Source organism: Centruroides vittatus, unplaced genomic scaffold (assembly GCF_030686945.1).
Source record: "Centruroides vittatus isolate TY-2023 unplaced genomic scaffold, ASM3068694v2 scaffold_2520, whole genome shotgun sequence".
Classification (NCBI taxonomy): domain Eukaryota; kingdom Metazoa; phylum Arthropoda; class Arachnida; order Scorpiones; family Buthidae; genus Centruroides; species Centruroides vittatus.
Window position 1 is genome coordinate 1,832,322 of NW_027122689.1, and position 19,668 is coordinate 1,851,989.

Genomic DNA, 19,668 nt, shown 5'->3' on the forward strand with positions numbered 1-19,668 from the left:
CGGTATCCAAGGATTCTAAATGAGAAGAGCCAATCATTGACCAAATTGTCAACCTAATCAATACAGCAGGACTAGGAAATGTAGACAAGCAGGATATTGAGGAGTTACTGCAGGGAGCCTTACCAACAATGACCTTCAAGAACTGGCAGAACAAGGAATTCATGTAGAACTGGAGAATAGAGATACTGAAAACAAAGTACCCAAACAACTTGCTACAGATTTCCTTAGTAAAAGTTTGGTAACAATAACCAAAATCGTTGATCAAATTGTAGTGAATGATCCAGATTTTGAAAGGAGTGTAAAAGCAAAACGAGGCGTTTTGGATGCAATCTTCTGCTACTGACATTTGCTTAAGGAAAGAAAAAAAAAAAGCAACAAATGAAACTATATGACTTTATCACAAAAAACAAGAATTTCAGAAGAGCCACGACCTTCGTCACAAAAAATGAACTTTATATTTCTGTGTGCATATGTTTGTGTGTTATTTAACATAATTTTATATTAATTTGCATAATAATATAACTTAAGCAAATTTTACTATAATTTTATTTTTGGTCGTGTGTTCCCCTTTTCCTATTTACTCTATGTTAAAATGACCTCATTTAATGCTGTTTTGCTTAATGCTTTGTCGTCTAGGAACGCATCCCCCACATTAAGTGAGGTCTTACTGTATATATACTGATTATGTGTGGCCTTGGAAAGCTCCACTACTGCCATGACTTTTATGTTTGACTTATGACCAATTCACATGTGTAGATTTTTAGTTCGATCACAACTACATTAATACAGGTAGTTCCCAACTTACAGTTAAATTGGATAAATTTAGTTGATTAAAAATCTTGGATAAATTTAGTTGATTAAAAATCACTTGGATAAATTTAGTTGATTAAAAATCTAAATTTGTCTAATGGAAATTCTACTTTTAAAAAAATACATTGATGCTATACTTATTTAAAAAACCTGAGACAGATTGATACAGAAGTAAACTGCAATTAAATCTACATATTGCGATTTTTATAGGTAGTATGTTGTTTGTTAATCAAATATTGTAACAACTATATAATAATTTTACTTACGTATAATGTAAATAAATATTGCTTGTATAGTTAGTCCAAAGAATTTGATAATTACTTTTTAGAAATTTGCATCAAAGAACTGCCCATAAAAAATATAAACTGTAATTAAATAAATGATCAAATTACAAACTTATTTGTGAGTAGTAGACTTGGCAACACAGTTCCTTTAATGAAGGTAAGTATTTTTACTTACTTAGAGTTTCAAATATTATCCCTTAAAGTTTGTAGTAAATAAGCATTTAACATTTAAATGTTTCTTGCAACATACAGAAAGGTAATAATAAACACTACCAGCTCACAGCTTCTTCAAGTTTATACTTTTCAAATAAACTTTTGTTTGGTTATCCGGTGATATACTGGATAACCAAACAAAAGAATTCAGGATTCATGAAACAATAAAAAGTAATTTTCTGACTTATTTCATAATAAATTCAGTTGTTAATTTCTTTTCATATCAATTAAATTTTGAATCTAGCAATTATAGCATCTTACAATATAAAAATAATGATTAATGCTCACCAGGATTATTGGTATCTTTCACGGTATGCGTCTTAGCCTTTTGAGGATTGTCCTGTAGGCGGAAGGAGAATTAATTATCGTTCTTTCTGTCGATCCATTTCTTTAACTAAAGATTTTTGCATACTCACGGTCGGGAATGGAAACTCGACCTTGACGTAAGAATCCAGTTCGGTCGGCTTTCCTATACAAAATAAAATAGAGCAGTCGCTTGCATGCTTCCTCTTTTCCTCTGGAATACAATTATTTCTAATATTCATCTTAAAGAAACTAATATAATATTTTTACATAAATGGCCAAGGAAGTGCCCTTAAAGAAATATGAAATTAAGAATGAGAAATTTAAACAGAAGTCTGAAAAGATATGCTTAACAGTGATAATTTATACTCAGTGACATGCGTAAATAAAGGAAAACAATAAATGTAGTCATGAAGTGTACATAGGAAAGTCGTAGCAAATAAACAAAGTGATAGCAGGTTGCAGCAAACTCTTTGCGATTTCTATCATTTTTTTGTATGCAAGAGGAAAAGCCGAAGCAAATCAACATAGATATATGCATAATTCATGCATTATAATAAATTACATCTCAGAAATTTGAATATCGGTCAATAAGATATACAGCAGAACCTTGATTATCCAAGTAAACTTATCAAATAAACTTTTGTTTGGTTATCCAGTATATCACCGGATAACCAAACAAAAGAATTCAGGATTCATGAAACAATGAAAAGTAATTTTCTGACTTATTTCATAATAAATTCAGTTGTTTGATCAAAAATCAAATTACCATGGTACCACGAATAAATCGAAAAGTTGAAAAACACAATCCAAAATGATATAAATCTTGTGTTTTTAATTTTTAGACGATTTCAATGTTATATTACTTAACACCTGTTTTTACACTTTAGTGAATTTAATCATGTATAAGAATAATATTTTACATTTATTATATAGTTAATACACATACAATATTAAAGAATAAAAATGTGTATAATTAAGGTTACAATTTAATACAAACAATTTGTCTCGACATTGAAATTAAATGATAAATGTAACAGAAACAAATCATTTTGTAATAAGTGTTGTTGTTTTATACTGTAATTTGTAAAAGAAGGTTTAAGTAGTGTATAATATTCATTTACAGGTTTATCTAGGATAATCAGGGTTCTACTGCATGTGTCAACAAGACCAATAACAAGATTTCTTAAAACTTCTACAAATGTTATAACACATTTTTTGTAGTTTATATTCACAAAACATCCCATTATAAAAGTAATACTGAGAAAATTATTATGACGCAAACCTTACATCACAAAATATCTTTAATAGATTGTTATTTATCTACATCCAATTGAGGATTAAAATTTAATTAATAATAATTAAACAAGGTACATCTTTTAAAAACTTTCAAAAGAAACAAATAATTTCAGTTATTTGGGCAGTAACTGTGATGTTTAGGAACTTAAATAACCAAGTAAAAGAAAATTAATGTTGATTACACAACTAACCAAAAGTATTTGTTTCTATTAATTTTTAGAGTAATTTGTTTATAATAAGCTTTAAAAAACTAAAGTAATAATTTGATATACACATGTCATAACTAGGGTTTCTCATTTCCTGGACTTTGCTTGTCCCAGGATAGAATTAATTATTTTTAACATATAAAATAAATCTTAAAATCAAATGATATAATTATTTTTCATTTTTTAAAGTAATTTAATACGTTCTGCAACCTCCAAAATCATAATATTAACAATTCTGTGTAAAATATGCATTAAAAATTATATTTGAATTATGTAGAAATTTTCACCAATAGAAAAAAATTTATTAAAGTTTGTTGGAAACTGCTTACAAAAATACCTTTAAATTGAGTTGAAAATTTAAAGAAAAAAATGAACTTAGATCAAACTTCTAACATAGAAGGTAATTTTCATTTTTTAAATAAAACATAATATAATATAAAAATTTACAATAATATTGTAAGATTTTGAAAACCAAAGATGGTCAATACTCCGATCACTCAATCTGGTTATTATTTTAATAATGAAAAGTCCCACTCCGCTACTGAAAATGCCCTTTCTGATTCACTTCATGTGAGTGGAATCGTCTTTAATGCATTTAAGAGAAGATTGATGTTATCTGTTTTTCACCTGTAGCCTGGAAATTTCTAGTTCATTTTCAAGATTGTAGTACTTCTTTTGCTCTCTAGTATTCTTGATTTGTGTACCTTGGCTGCTTTAATAATGGTATCGAGCTTATGGCCTGATAATTCGGCAGTTCGTTTGGCTTTGATAATCAGATTTATGAAGAAAAACTTCATACTTGAAGACTTCGTACTCGTTCCTATCCCTTCCCAATTTGCACAACCTGGCATAATGCAGTTATTGAAGCTACTGGGGATGGTTAAAATTAAGACAGCATTGGCACAATTATTCGAGATATTACAGGTTCTGACAAGTAAAGAATTTTCAGAGTCCTGCCAAAATACATATTGATTATTGACAATCTGTGAGATGTCATAACAAACAAAAATTTAAAAAACTAATAAGCAGGCTTAAAATTAATAAATACGAATGTATTCTGACAGTTTATGAGTTAATTATACTTTATATTTGCAAAATTTCCTCAACCTTAACACAAAAAAAGAAAAAAGTGAACTTTTAAGAAATTTGTGGGATTTCCCGGGATATTTCCCAGGTTAAAAAAACAACCGGAATCCTGTTGCCATTTGAGAAACCCTAGTCATAACTGATATTATTGTGTCAAACTCAGTATGCAAAAGATAATCGCTGGTCTTCTACACCTATAAAATAACAGCTCTAAAAATATTAATTACAATGAAGTCCCCATATAACAATATTTAGTGGGACAAGAAAAAAACATTGTAGATTGAGTTTTTAAAGGGTATCCCCTTCCTTGTTTAACACTGTAGAAATAAGTCTATTTGTAGTCTGATGAAGTCAGGTGATGTTAGAATAGAAAAAAACATAGTAATACATCTAGTACAAGATTTAATTTCATTGCATATATTTACATGTTAAGTACAAAATCAATTGGAACCCGAATCTTTCGAGGCAAAAGTGAATGAATTAAAACTAAACTAAACTAAACTAATTCTAAAAAATAAAATTATGCACTACACCCAACGGGCTTCCAACATTATGAAAGCATCTAGGCTTTGTGTCTTAATAGGTTGTCATGTTCATTTGTTTTGTCAACAAATTAATGGAATTTGAATCAAACATTTCTTCTAATTCCTTTTTTCTTTTCAAAATATTTGCCACAATTGGCTGTGAAAGCCCTTGTTTTTAGCTACTTCGATTTGCATTAACCCTGCAGCAATGTCATTAACGACAATCAACTTTTTCACTAAGCTAATTTGTTTTTGTTTACAAGCACCAGCCACTGCCATACTTCCCACCAAATTATACTCCTGTATGGTAAAAGATAACTATCTATAGTTGCCAGATGAAATTTCAAATTATTATAGACAAGAGCCCAAAAAGTGCAATAGTACTAAGCTGCTCTAGAAAAAGTTAAATCTGCTTTCCTTTGTCATTTTGTGTAAAATGTAATCATAAAGCTTTGCTAAAAATTAATAAGTTTAAATGCTAAACAAATAATTTAGGCACTAAAATACCAAAAAAACACTAAATCCAGCAATCTGCTCTCATTGGATACCTACTGATTATAGGCAATGAATGCAGGTAATGTTTGTGGTTTAATTGCTATATTAGGGGAATACCATATTTTGATTCCAAAACAAAGCAATAAATTAAAATTTAATTTACTGCATTATCATCATTGTAGAGAAAGGGAAATACTAAGTATTTGGAGGGATTTTTCATTCTATTGATAATTGCAATACCAAGATTTGATTATATATAAATTTCATAACTAATGATCATTGCTTTTTGATGTAATTTGATATAACCAAATTTGTTTTATTACAAATCAATGTAAATGAAAATCTTTTAATTATAAAATATTCATAAAAATTAGATGTAGTTGTATATGCTACGGAATATAATTTAATTCAATTTTGTTTTGTATCATCATGAAATTTAATACTTAAATAAAAGTTGTTAACTAATTGTACCACACAAGTAACTGATAGGTGAATATAATTGAAATTATAAAGAAGTTTTGTTTTGGTAAAAACATTTTATAAGTGTATCTGCAGTAATGACAAAGTAACTATTTCATTATGTAATTTTGGTCTATTCCGAAAAGGACACCAATATATCCACAAGATTAATTGGTACAAGTGAAATGACATCAGACCTCAATAATCCACTATAAATTATGAAAATCTGCAACAGATTTGAGTCCAGATTCCCACAGCAGATCAGTGTCTTGCTGTGTAACCATCTGACTGACAATAAAAAAAACAGAATTTTATATTTGAGATGTATAGTTTAAATGATAATTTGCTTCAAATCTAAAATATTAATAACTAAATAATTCAAAAACCTATTTACCTGGCAAATTAATTCCTCTCTCCACAGAAATTTCAAAGTCTGTATCACTCAAATCTGTATTGCATCTAAAATAAACAGTAGTAGAAAGAAATTAGATATAATTTTTGTTTAATAAACATTTCAAAAATTTATATATTTGTAACAAATTTTAAAAGATGAAAAACTTACTGCACCATAGAAAACAGCCGTGTTTCGTAATGAAAACGTGGCAGAGGTTCTCCCAACTTTCGAAGATGTTTGACGACATCCAAGTCCTTTCGACTCCCATGAGCCAATTTTTCGAATCTATTTTTAAACATTTTAAGTTAGAAGCTACAAAACATTTCAATTTGTAATTATTTTATATGTAAATACTTTAAAGTTTGATCTTTTAAATTTTACATTAGTAAATTTTCCAGTAAAATACGTTACACCAACATTATGTTATAATAATCAAATGAAATTCGTTTGAAAAGTAAATATAATCAAATCAGCAAGATGAATAATTTGCAACTATTTATTAAAATCTTATTTAACAAATATTAATTAATTCATATATTAACTGATTAACAAACAACATAAAGCATAAACTACATGTTTTCTTTTGACTTTTCTTGGTTTTCCTTTGAATTAATTTACAAACTGATTTTCATTGAAGAAATTAAATTAATCCAATTTCTTGATTTTTTATTTATTTTAAAATGATTAAATGATGGTTTGTTTAAATATGTATTTTAATTATCAGTGGTTTTTAATTATTTTATCAAAATTATTTAAGTTTCATCTAAAGAAATATATTAACTTAATAAAATTTTAATGTATAGTTCAAACATGTTTATTGAGAAATTCTTACCATAAGTAACAAATCATATTTAAAGTTTTCATGTGAAATTAATATGAGTTTCATACAAATAAATTAAACTAGATTTCTTTAAATGCTTCGTTTAATAACATCAATTTAATTAATTTAAAATTTTATATATTTTAATTTTGTGTCCGTTAAAGTGAGTCATTAGAAATGTTGCATTCAATACATTAAATTATAGAAGTCAATTATACTATATATCATCTGCATTTATTATAACTATATTGAAACAGTAATTACAGTTATAAGATATGAAGTTAGATGCCTACAGAATTGATAAATGATCATCTAAAGCAGAGTTTCCCAATGGGGTAAATGAGCAAATTAAATACATATTTTATATGCATAAATAATATTTTAATATTGTTTAATGATTTAGTAAATATTTTCAAGAATTTTTAAACAATTATAATTGTATTTGTAAAATTTTAAAAATGATAGTAAAAAAAATGTATCTATTTATTTAAAGGAGTCATGGAAAAAAATTTTTTGAAAAGGGATTGATACATGAAAAAAGTTGGAAACCCTTGATCTAAAGCAAGTTGATTAAAAAATGTCAGTTTTATAACAAATTTGAATTTTCAAGGACTTCGTTTATCTGCTTTTACACAAAGAAATTAATTTCATTGAATATTTTAAGTGTAATCATTACAAAATGTAATTGAACTGTGAGCAAATCTACAATTATTGACATTTCTTAAAAATATTAAATTACTCAAAATATTTCATATAATATTTAATTTTGTCTTACTTAGAAGCAGAAGAAACATCTCCAAGTTTCAAAAAATGGTCTTTATTTCGCTGACAAATCTAAAATAAATTACATAATTATATTAAAATTATTGTAGTATTTGTTTATAAATGTAAATAAATATAAATCTTACTTCTATTTGATTTACAAGATCCGTTTCTAATCTAGAATACAAATCCTCGCTGTCTTCCCCTTCTCCTATGGCAACACATTCAGATTTGTCAACAATAACATAATCTTCTTCTATTTGAGGCGGAGTCGGTATCTAAAATTGTAGATAAAAGTAATAAATCTTTTAAAGAAATCAGATAAATTTCAAGAATCATCTTTCTTTAAATTCATAAGAAATACAAAAGATATTCTTTAGGAATTTATTAAAATTGATGATGTGTTCATATTAAAAACAGATCAAGTAATTGCAATAAAACCTATTGATTAATAAAAATAAATTTATAAATAAAGAATAATATTTAATATTAAATTACTTTCAAAGAGGCTAATTTTCAACTTGTTGATAACTTTGATCACTATGTTAAGAGTATTGTTAATACTGTATTTTCCAGCGTATAAGACAACTTTTTAACCCAGGAAAATCTTCTCAAAAGTCGGGGGTTGTCTTATACGCCGGACAATACGGTACTCCTAATATGGCAATTTAAATGTGTTAATTCCGATTTGTAGTTTTCACGACTGGTACAAAGACAGCACTGCAATAAGTGAAAATCCTTACTACAAACTTTATAAGTTAAACTATTACTTGATTTCGTTACTACTTTAGCTATTTTTAAATATGTTTCTGTTACGATTTAAGAATCAAACATTTCTGTTTAGGGGTCAGAACTATTTTTTTCAGTTGTTAAGAGAAATCTCATTAACATTTAAGTCTTTCGTTTAAAAATTCTGAATCACAAAGAGAAATAATGTCATGAAATCAAATCCATTAATTTATCTAACAAATATTTTACATCATTATAAATTGTCAATATATTAATTTTATAGAATATATATTTAAGCAATTATCTCAATTTTAAAATTTACATTGTCTTCAAGTAGATTTAAGACATTCTTGATTTGTGAATTTGGTTTCTACGTAACTTCAATGATAAGAAATAACCCAGTGTGGCTGGAATTATCAATTCTTGATCGTCTGTGCAAAAATGTCATCTTTAAGAAAATAAACATCCTAAAAGACATTTAATTAGTTGCTTAAATGGCAATTTCTTGATCAAAACAATTTCATTTACAATACATTTACAAGTTAAGATGACCAAAAATGTTTCTTATTTAATGTTTTGCTTTCCCTAAATTAGCAGTTTGTTTTTTTTTTCAATTATAGTGGATCAACACCTGTCTTATTTTGCACAAATCTGCAGTAATGTACTTTCATAATTATTATTATGCAACTCTTACAACATACACTAAAACTGACTTTCAACTAAACAAATCTGAGCAAATCAAGCTGTTATGAGTAACACAAATTGTTTAATACATGAATGACCTGTTTTTATTTTGTGTGTGGGTAACGTAATAGTTGAAATTTTTAAGAAAATAATTACTTCTTATTAATTAATTTTATCTGCTTAAAATGAGCCAAACATTGTTATACTGGTGACTATTGCATACCTTCCTAAATTTTGATATATTTCTATAAAATAACTGGTCTTAATTTGTGCAAATCTTTATGTGCATTCTCAAAGTGTAATCCATGCCTAAATCATGACTTAGAACCAACAGACAAGAGTAACGAATTAGAATTTTTCAAACATCAATAACAATAAATGTGACATTGTCAGATTGATTTAAATCACTGTTTGTTCTTTATATTTTTAATTGTTGTATTTTTTCAATTGTATTGTTTGTCAAATATGAGAAAGAATTTAATTTATGGTCTCATTTCATTGATTTCTTTAGTGTTTACATTGATAAAGATAAATATAAATCTGTTAAGAACTGAATTATTTTATATTAAAATTTCTCTACTATTAAGATTTTCAAATCAATTAATAAACAATAATTTCAATTGATAAAACTTACGGATGTGGCATCGATCGGTAAGCCGTTTCGTGTCGCTTCTATCATTGGTTCTATACCCTAAAATATTTCAATAAAAATGTTAATAATTAGAATTCTCATTAAAATTACACTAAAATATGATTATTCAATACAATATATAACAAAGATATTTAATGAATAATAAAATTTTATTGAATCAATGATTTTCACAATATTTTGATTATTCAAATTATTTGGTTTGTAAAGTTTTGAAGTAGATTATACTTTGTTTAAAGTGAAAAAATATAAATTTCTCTATAGAAATACTTACCAGCCGACCAAATTAAAAGTTTAGTCGTGAGAGTTAGACTTGGTGATGCTGTGAACCAGCTGTGAATAATGCTTACTATGTCACAAGAAACACTTAAATCGTGAACATTTGTTTACTATGAATCCAAGAAATAGCATTTAAAACTAAATAAATGAATCAGTAGTGCATGATTACAGCATTGCCAAGCCTACATCATGCTAACTTTTCATCAGCTGATAGTTTTATCATTATTTATCATAAAAATTATTAAAATTTTATAAAAGTGTGAGATCGAGGGAGATAGGAGGAAGTCGTATCTCCCCTTTCTGGCAACAGGTCGTTGACCTTTCTCTTGTCAAGATGGCTAAGATTACGATTTCGGTCCCGACTGTCGGGACTCTTCTTGTCGGGCGAGTGGATGGGAGGTGAGAAGGGGTCGACGATAAGGCGAAAGCGATATTTGAGTCAAAGAGGACACTATTTAACCATTAAAACAAGATTTATTGGAATTAAACAAAGGACACAATTACAAAAGTTGACTAATTTCCCTAATTCGCATAGGGTTCGAAAGAGAGCTTACAGGTTCAGTTCATACCTCATAATACGTTCCTTATCGAGTTAGCACTTTGATATCCAAGAAGTGTATATAGGTATCCGGAAATGGCACACTTTCATAAAGTCACGACTGAGCGCGGTGACGCTGGAACTGTAGGTCCGCAGCGGTGACGACCTGCGATGGCATTGGTCCGGCAGATGATAAGAGACTCTCTGAAGGGGGGAAAGAAGTGGCTTTTATAGCTTTAGGCTAGGAAAATTGGTCACGTGATTGATGGTTGATGATTTGGGTCATAGGTGTTCCCGGGACCAAAAATATATGACGAATTTGAACGTTAACTATAAACTTAAGTTGCAAGATGATCTGTATACAGCTTAAGAACAATGGATAGTTGACAGTTATATGGCCAGGGACGCATATTTTCTCGGTTAGGAATTTTTTCTATCGAGGATGTTTACAATAGGGAAAATTATTACAATTTTGAGTCTGATGGAATTCCAGATCTCACAAAAGTAAACATTTGTTTTTCATATTATTTAATAGAATTACTTAAAAATTACTCTAAATTTTCCACAACAACACAGATTTTTACATGATCATTATGCTAGCTCATCCTTATAATTATCTTTTGATTAATTTTACAATAATTGTCAATGGGTAAAATATACAAACATACTGACATGTTTTGATTATATTATTGAATGATGTAGTTATATCACAACTGAAGCAGTCAATAAAAGTTGCATAGATGAATGTTTTCAAATATTAATGGGCAATTAAGTCTATTTTGTGTTATTAATTTTACACATTCAATTGTATGAACATATTTTAATTAAATTTACTAATTTTAAAACGTTGCGTATTGTGTAAATTAAATTAAATTTAAATACCTTGCTCATTCGCAAATATTCCTTAGCTTGTTGAATATCGCCTTTATTTTTAGACTCCAAAGCGGCTTTTTTAAACAGGCGTTGTCGCTCAAGTAAGAAATTCAACTGCTTATCTAGCACAAATGAAGTACTTCGAGCACCTAAACAGAAAATTATATTAAAGATGACGACAATTTTTTAAACGACATCTACATAAAATTAAACACAAGTTTTGTTTAATACTTAATTTGGGATTCCTTCCCGTATTTACGGCACTATTAGCCTTATCGCTCTGAGATTTATTCGGAATGGCCGGAGCAGGTCTCCTCGGAGGAGCTTGGGGTTTACGTGTGGCCGGCGATGGCTCGGCATTTCTGCTAGGAGCAACGGAAGTGGCCTCTTTTTGAGCTCCTTCAGTGGGAATCGGTCCAAAACCTAAATAACGTAATTTAAATATAATTAAAACTTTTACAGTTTTTCAATATCTAATTTTTCTATATTTACCTAATGGACTTTATTAATTTCTTTTGTGAAATTTCCCTGTATACTTTTCATGTTATTAAAGGAAAATAAGCAATTTTGTTACAAATGTAATTGTTGTTCTTTCTAGTATCTTGTCCCACATCGAAATAAGGTCCACCAAAATTCCATGCAAGTATACACACAGTGTTGAGTCATGTTAACAGCAAATTGAATGTCACTTTATGACTGTTCCTTGTCTCTTATTGGAGTATTGTTTGGGTCCCTTACTGCTTAACTTTGATGGAAACAGATGTGTTCGGCAAGGATTAGCCATTGCCCACACATGTAAATCTATTATATTCATTTAAATTTTATAATACTTGCCTACCATAATTAGTAAAATCAAGTAATCTCTATCCGTCAAGTCCATAATATAATATGCCAAGTTATATTAAAATACTTGACATAAGAAAGATTTCCCAAAACTCCATAAATTTTCTGGATTATTTTTAAGACTAAACACAAGGAATTAATAAAACTGTTTCACTATCAAATGAGGGTGCAAGAGATAAAAATTTCTAGAAAAGGTTTGATCCCATCTAAACTAGGAAGATATTTCCAGAAAGTATTTTATGTTGTGAACTGAGTAATAAATTTATCATTGTTAACTAACAAGTGATGTAAAATAACGTTTGATAAAAATCAAAACAATATATTAAAATAATCTAAATTTAATTTATAATAAAAATTAATTAAATCGAATTACCTGGTGGTGTTGCTAATTCTTCAAAATCTACGGGTTTACCAGCTTTATATTGTTTGATTGCATCTTCATATTGCTTTGATTAAAAAAAATAAATTATTAATCCATGCAAATGCAAAACAATTGCATTATTGTTCCAAATACACTTATGGGAAACTTTGCAAAGTTCTCATACACTTATACAGAGAGACTGAACAAATACAAGATGTAATTGAATCAAAAAGAGTATAATGCATTACATGAATAATCAAATGGCCAGAAATAACATTTTTAAATATCTTATTTACACGTCACATTTTATTATATTAAATTATAAAAATTAAAACATGATTTTGTTAATTGTTCTGCAATAATTCATGCTCTATATAAAGAATTGAATCTACTCTAAAATTTCAATGTTCAAATTAAAAGAAGCAAACAAGATTAGCAGTTTTTAATATCACATTATATACTTAACCATTAGTATTAAATAAATAAAAATTACAGGTAGGCCGCCTACAACACTGTAACCTTTACAATGCGTTTTTGCTCGAATGCGGTTGGAAAAATGCGGAAATTTTCTTACAACATGGTTTAGAGTACTTAGAAACGAATTATCTTTCACATAACAGAAAAATCACAACAGAACACATGACACGCGCCACAGTTCGGTGTACAGAGCTAAATGTCCTTGAGAACAGCTGTTTGTCGACATTGGCAGGTTATTCCCATGAACGTTTCGGGGGAAGACCAGTTTCTAGACAGATGTGCATCAGTTACCATAAACACTCAAATATATCACTAAATTTTCAATCATTTATACTCTTTCAATAGGTGGGGACTGCAAAAATGGTCCAAAATACAGTATAAACTTCTATTGGTTGTATATTTTTAACAACATAGTGAAGGGAAGTTATTTTTTGTAATTTTTACTGTCCACAAAACTGATTGAAAAAATTTTAGCCATAACAATGCCAAATGAAAAGAAAGGACCGTTGTTAAAAGGAAATTTATATCTCTTCAAACAAAGATAGAAATTTTGGATCAAATTAAAAATCAAGAGCGGATAGCTGATATTGGTAGGCATTTTAATTTAAATGAGTCAACTATTTGGTCGGTTAAACAATCGGAAGAAAAAATTAGGAATTCGGTTGCATCTGGATCATCTATTCTTGCAAAAAATGTTGCTCGTCCGAGAGCACCTACAATGGAAAAAATGGAACAAGCGCTAATGGTCGCCTTTAAATAACAGTTGCGTTTAAATAAAAGTGCACTTAAACACAAAGCATTAAAAATATTTGATTATTTAAAATAAATGGGACAGTCGTCAGCAGATAAAAAAAGTGTTAAATTCGTGGCTAGCAATGGCTGGTTTGAAAAATTCAAAAAATGCCATTCGTTGTACAACATACATATACAAGAGGAAAAGGCCTCTGTGGATGAGGATGCAGCAAAAAAATATCCAGCAGAACTAGCAGATATTATTCAAACAATGGGTTATTTGGCTGACCAAGTGTTTAATGCTGATGAAACATGATTATCATGGAAAAACGATGCCTAACAGGACCTTTATCTCAAAAAATGAAAAAACCGCTCCTGGCTTTAAAGTTTCCAAAGATCACATAACTACTTTTTTGTAGTAACACGTCTGGTGATTTTATAACCAAGCCAATGCTCATTCATTGAGCACTAAATCCATGCTTGATGAAACAGTGCAACAAAAACAACTTTCCCATGTATTGGAGAGCCAACAAAAAGACATGGATAAAGACTGGCCAATTATTTAAGGATTGTTCCAGATGTAGAAAATTATTTAAAAAAGAAGAACTTAGCATTCAAAGTCCTACTGATCTTAGATAATGCGCCCTTGCATCCAATTGATTTAAATCATCCTAATGTTAAGATTGCATTTTTACCATGCAACACCACTCCGCTATTGCAACCCTTGGATCAAGAAATCTTAGCTACTTTTAAATCATACTATATCCATAAATCATTTGAATTAATTTTGGAGAAAATAGATTCTACAGATATTACAGTCAGTGAAGTTTGGAAACAATTTTCAATTTTAAATTGTGTAGAAATTATCGGCTCGTCCCTAAAAGAAATGCGCCAATCGACTCTAAATGCTTCCTGGAAAGCTTTATTACTGGAATGGTCAGTCAAGAAAATGTTGTTGAGCCAATTCAGTGTGAATATAATAACATAGTAAGCCTTGCACACGCAATAGGAAGTGATGGATTCACTGAAATAACTGTTGATGATATTCTAGAATCAGTTATGGAAAATGAAATAAACGAAGCAGATTTGGTGACAGTTATATCCGAAACATTACCGATTGAAGATAATTCTGAAAATCTTTTCAATGAAGAAACCAAAAACTTTACTCTGAAAGGTATAGAAAAATGTTTGGACATGGCAAAACAGATGGAATCTTACTTTTTAGAGAACGATCCTCTGCCAGAGAGAGTGGAAATATTTAAAAGAAATCTTCAAAATTGCTTATCTACCTATCAAGAAATTTATAAAGATTTGCAAAGCAAGAACAAACAATCTTTAATGACAGATTTTTTAAAACCTAAACCTACCAGTGCAGTGAAACTTGTTGATCAAGCTCAGATCTTGAAATAAGGCCAGTCAAATGTTCTCAAACAACTATAATAAGTGACGATGAGGACTATATTCGTAAGCATAACATTATGTCTCTTTTTGATTTTGATTTGAAATCATAATCTTTTTAGTTTTTATATGATGTTGAATTTTATTTAAGTTTTTTATGAAATGTTTTTATGTACATAAATTTAAAAAATGATGAAAATGTTGTGCCATAAAAGGCAGTTTTTGTCTTTTTAGAACTGAATCCCAGATTTTGTATTAAGTTGGTGTCTCCTATAACGCGATTTTCCACAATGCAGTATTTTCAAGGAATTATCTACCGTGTTGTAGGAGTCCTAGCTGTAATTTAATTTAAAAGTCTTCTATACTTTTTATAATGGAAGAACAGAAGGTTTATTATTTTTGACTCTGTGTCAGAGACACTAAGAAGGTCTTTTTATCGTACCCGTTGCAGTTGGCCTGATAACCGGGGATGGAGCCCAACACGTCTGGAAACAGACCACCCACAAAGAATTCCCCAGAGTTTCGGAATGTCCGAATTTGGTCCCGAATCCTCGGAGTGACAGGCCTACATCATAACTGCCTCTGACATTCAGTCATCCATTTTTACTTGAGAACAATAATTTTTTTCGGAAATAAGTTTAAAAATTACAGCTTAATGTTTTAGTTTTATTAATTTTCTTTGCCTATACTTAATGGAAAAAAACAACTCTTTCCTTTATTAGAGAGGTCTTTTGCAAAATTTCCATAAATAGTTAAAAAAAAAGGAGAGTACAAAAAAACTTTGGCAAAAATTCAATAATTAACAGATTTAATTATATAAAAGTATTTATAACTATGTCCATTGATTTACATAACAAATTACTAAGTAAAATGTTAAATTGTAATTTCAATTTTTCTTTCTCGAGTGGTTCTGCAATTAAATCCTTTGGATTCAGGTTTATCAAATCTCAGCCATTAGAACTGAATTTAATACAACCAACAAAATATTTTTTTTTTAAATTTGGAATATCAAATAGGATATAAATCCCTTCAATCAAACTTCTCCTCATTAATTCCACTTAACTTTATAAAATGATTTTAAATATAATACGCCAACAACTACCGAATTATATCAGGTTATTATATGACAATTATTTTAAATTAATTGGACTGCAATTTGAAAAAATTGTAAACCTAGAAATTCCCATTATCATCTGTCTGTCTTTCTTTAATCTCGAGAACAGAGTTAGATAAAGGAAAGAATAGGGAAACCTAGGAGCAGGAAAACTTGATTAACTATATACAAACTTCCGACGCAAACTGGAAGTCATGTTATTTCAATTAAAAAGTTCCTCCGAAAGGTGTCAGATAGATGACTGACACAACTCTATTGTTAAAGGAAAAGTATGATGTACAGGGGAAGTCACTACTAATTTGAGGTGGAGAGCATATATTTTAAATTAAATAAATTAAAAATATGATTCAAAATTGCAGTCTGGAATTTTTTATTGTGACTTTGTCACAATAAAAAATAATCGTTCATTAGTAAGTAATTTGTCACTAAAGGGAGATTAGGCACAATCTCTTGTTAGATTTAATAATTATAATTAAATTAAATAATTTAGAAAATTCTGTAAGAAAAGAATCAGCCCAGAGTGAGACTCGAACTAACAATTGTCACTTACTGTACAGATGCATTGCCAGTTACGCTACCTGAACCTCCAGTCTGATTTTTTCTTCCAGATATATTTAAACACGAGATAACCATTGTCAGTTACATACAGTACTGGCTGACAAATTATTTAATTTAATTATAATTATTAAATCTAATAAAAGAGGGAACCTAACAATGCTCTCTAGTGACAAATTATTTAGTAATTAATTTAAAATAATCACAATATAATACCTGATATAATCCAACAGATGTTGGCATATTATGTATGTATACATCAGATTTCCAGATGTTGGCTTATGGATTTTAAATAATTATAAACATAAAATGTCCAAAAGTGAAATTATTTTTCATATTGTTATATTTTCTAAAGTTCATAAAATATGCACTAAGGCAGTTTTAATAGTAATTAAAAAAATGATGGCAAAGTCCAAAAAACAGTTACTCCTTTCTTATTCATGGAAGTGACTATGAAAACAATGTTTTGGAATACATTTATGCCTTTCAATGCCTTCTTAAAACTGCCACTCTGTGAATTTTATAAATTTTTAAAAATATTCTCTGTAAGAATTCCCCACCAGGGATCACTTAGAAATCTATGTACTAATGGTGCTTCTTCTGGTAGATAAAAGTTCTGGTTATAGTCCCGGTACCATATGGACGGAAGAATGAAGACACCCGCTTGTTTTGGTTACAGTTTTAGAAAGTTTTTAGCCTTTTAACAAAATACTTTTCGTGTTTTTAAGGAAATTTTAAAATTTTTCTGACGACTAAGTATCCTACAAAGTCATCATTGATTGTATTCCAGAACACAGAATTGAATAAAAGAAAGATTATTTTGTTGGATTTCGTCTTCATTTTTAAAGTTATATTTTACGAGATAAATAATTTGAATACCAATGTTAATTCAATAATTAAAAGAATCTCACTTTAACAATTCTTCCCATACGACGGACTTTACTGTTGTTTCCTTCAGACTTTGCAGTTTCCAAGGTACTACGAAATTTCTCCAGACGCTGATTCAAAGCTTCCATCACAGTTTTGGGAGGAGGAGGTGCTCCAAACAAACTAGGGTCAACCGGTTCTTGAAAATATAACAACTGCCATTAGTTTTGAAATATCTAATTAAATAATATACAGTAAGACCCCACTTAACGCTGCCTCAATTAATGCTGATTCGATATAATGTGGTCTGCTCGAAGCTTAAAAAAAGCTCAAAATTTACCCTGATTCAAATTATCACAGCATTTCATTGATTCATATATAATACGATTATTCCCAAACATGAACCAATAAGTAAAAGGTGGCAATTCAGCATAGTACCATACTTCTCTTAAATCTACATTTGGTTTTGTGAAATTTTGGAAAAAATATAACATCATGAATGCCATAAGAAATATTGACTTCACTTGGCAAGAATTAACTGGTAACTCCACGAATGAAGTGTGGAAGAAATTATGGCTAAAGGTATCCAAGAATTCTCAATGAGAAGAGCCTATTGCTGTATCGTTAGGTTGACCAAATTGTCAACCTAATTGATACATCAGGACTAGATGTAGATGAGCAGGATATTGAAGAGTTATTGCAGGTTTCTGGTGAGAGCCTTACCAACAATGACATGGAAAATGGAGATTTTGAAAATGAAGAACCCAAAAGCGACAAATGAAACTACACGACTTTATCGCAAAAAACAAGAATTTCAGAAGAGCCAGGACCTTCATCACAAAAAATGAACGTTACATTTCTGTGTGCATATGTTTGTTATTTAACATATATTATTATGTAAATTAACTTAAAATTAAAGTAAAATTTGTTTATTTTTAGTCGCATGTTTCCTTTTTCCTATTTACTCTATGTTAAGATGACCTTGTTTAATGCCGTTTTGTTTGTAGATGACAAAGTGCTAACTTTGTCATCTACAAACACATTCCCTGCATTAAGCGGGGTCTTACTGTAATGTTAACAAATACTTATGTTACATAAATTTAAATGAATGTCATAGATTACAAAAATTTATATACACACAACCAAATATGGAATATTTAGGTGGGACAGAATTAATTTGAGAAGTCTTTTTGATTTTAATACCAAATAATTAATCTAACCTGACAATTTAAATTAAATTAGAATCTATAAAACAGTAAATTCTAATTCAATTTTAATTCAAAATGATAAATTTGTAGCATTTACTTTATAAAGGTTTTAAAATTTCTTGCTTCTTTGCTTCCATAAAGAAGCAAACACTTTTAAAACTTTTATATATATATGAATTTCATATTCTGTCAACATCAACAAGCATCCTTAATTGATGGCAGGTTAACTGAAGAGGTCCTGGAGTCTGTTCAAAATCGAATGAACCTTATTGTAAAATACAAGTAAAACGGCAAAGCCATTTTTGGGATGAGACTATGTCTTGGAGAGTGCAAGTTTGCAAGTTCCATCTGAGGGCGACAGATGGTGCTACAAGTTCTACATTGCATTTGCATTTGTTTATTGTTTCAGTTCGTAAGTAATGCATGCACAAATCTCGCACTGGCGCCTGTTTGTAGAAACAGTCTCACTATTTTGTATTATATTTTGACCCAGTTATGATTTGGGCACCAAATATTCTGTGCCAAATTGCAACTCCTAGCATGTACTCCTTGATACCTCTAAGGTGTCCATCCATTGACAGCAGTGTGATTTTATAGAAAAGACATAGTCACATCAATAATAAATATAAATTACAAGCATAATTATTTCATCTTGATTAAAATATAATACTTAAAAATAATGAGAATATGTACAAGTCACTGCAGT

At 29.2% G+C, this 19,668-nt stretch overlaps 1 protein-coding gene across 1 annotated transcript in view; it reads right to left on the reverse strand.

The window, feature by feature from the left end:
* l(2)gd1 (lethal (2) giant discs 1) overlaps positions 1–19,668 on the reverse strand; it is a 51,543-nt gene that overhangs the window by 11,007 nt on the left and 20,868 nt on the right. Inside the window, 11 exon segments of the mRNA XM_067285314.1 lie at positions 1,596–1,647; positions 1,724–1,824; positions 6,074–6,138; positions 6,242–6,358; positions 7,669–7,727; positions 7,802–7,933; positions 9,703–9,759; positions 11,417–11,556; positions 11,639–11,830; positions 12,624–12,696; positions 17,799–17,953. Of these exon segments, the coding sequence (XP_067141415.1) occupies positions 1,596–1,647; positions 1,724–1,824; positions 6,074–6,138; positions 6,242–6,358; positions 7,669–7,727; positions 7,802–7,933; positions 9,703–9,759; positions 11,417–11,556; positions 11,639–11,830; positions 12,624–12,696; positions 17,799–17,953 (1,143 nt within the window).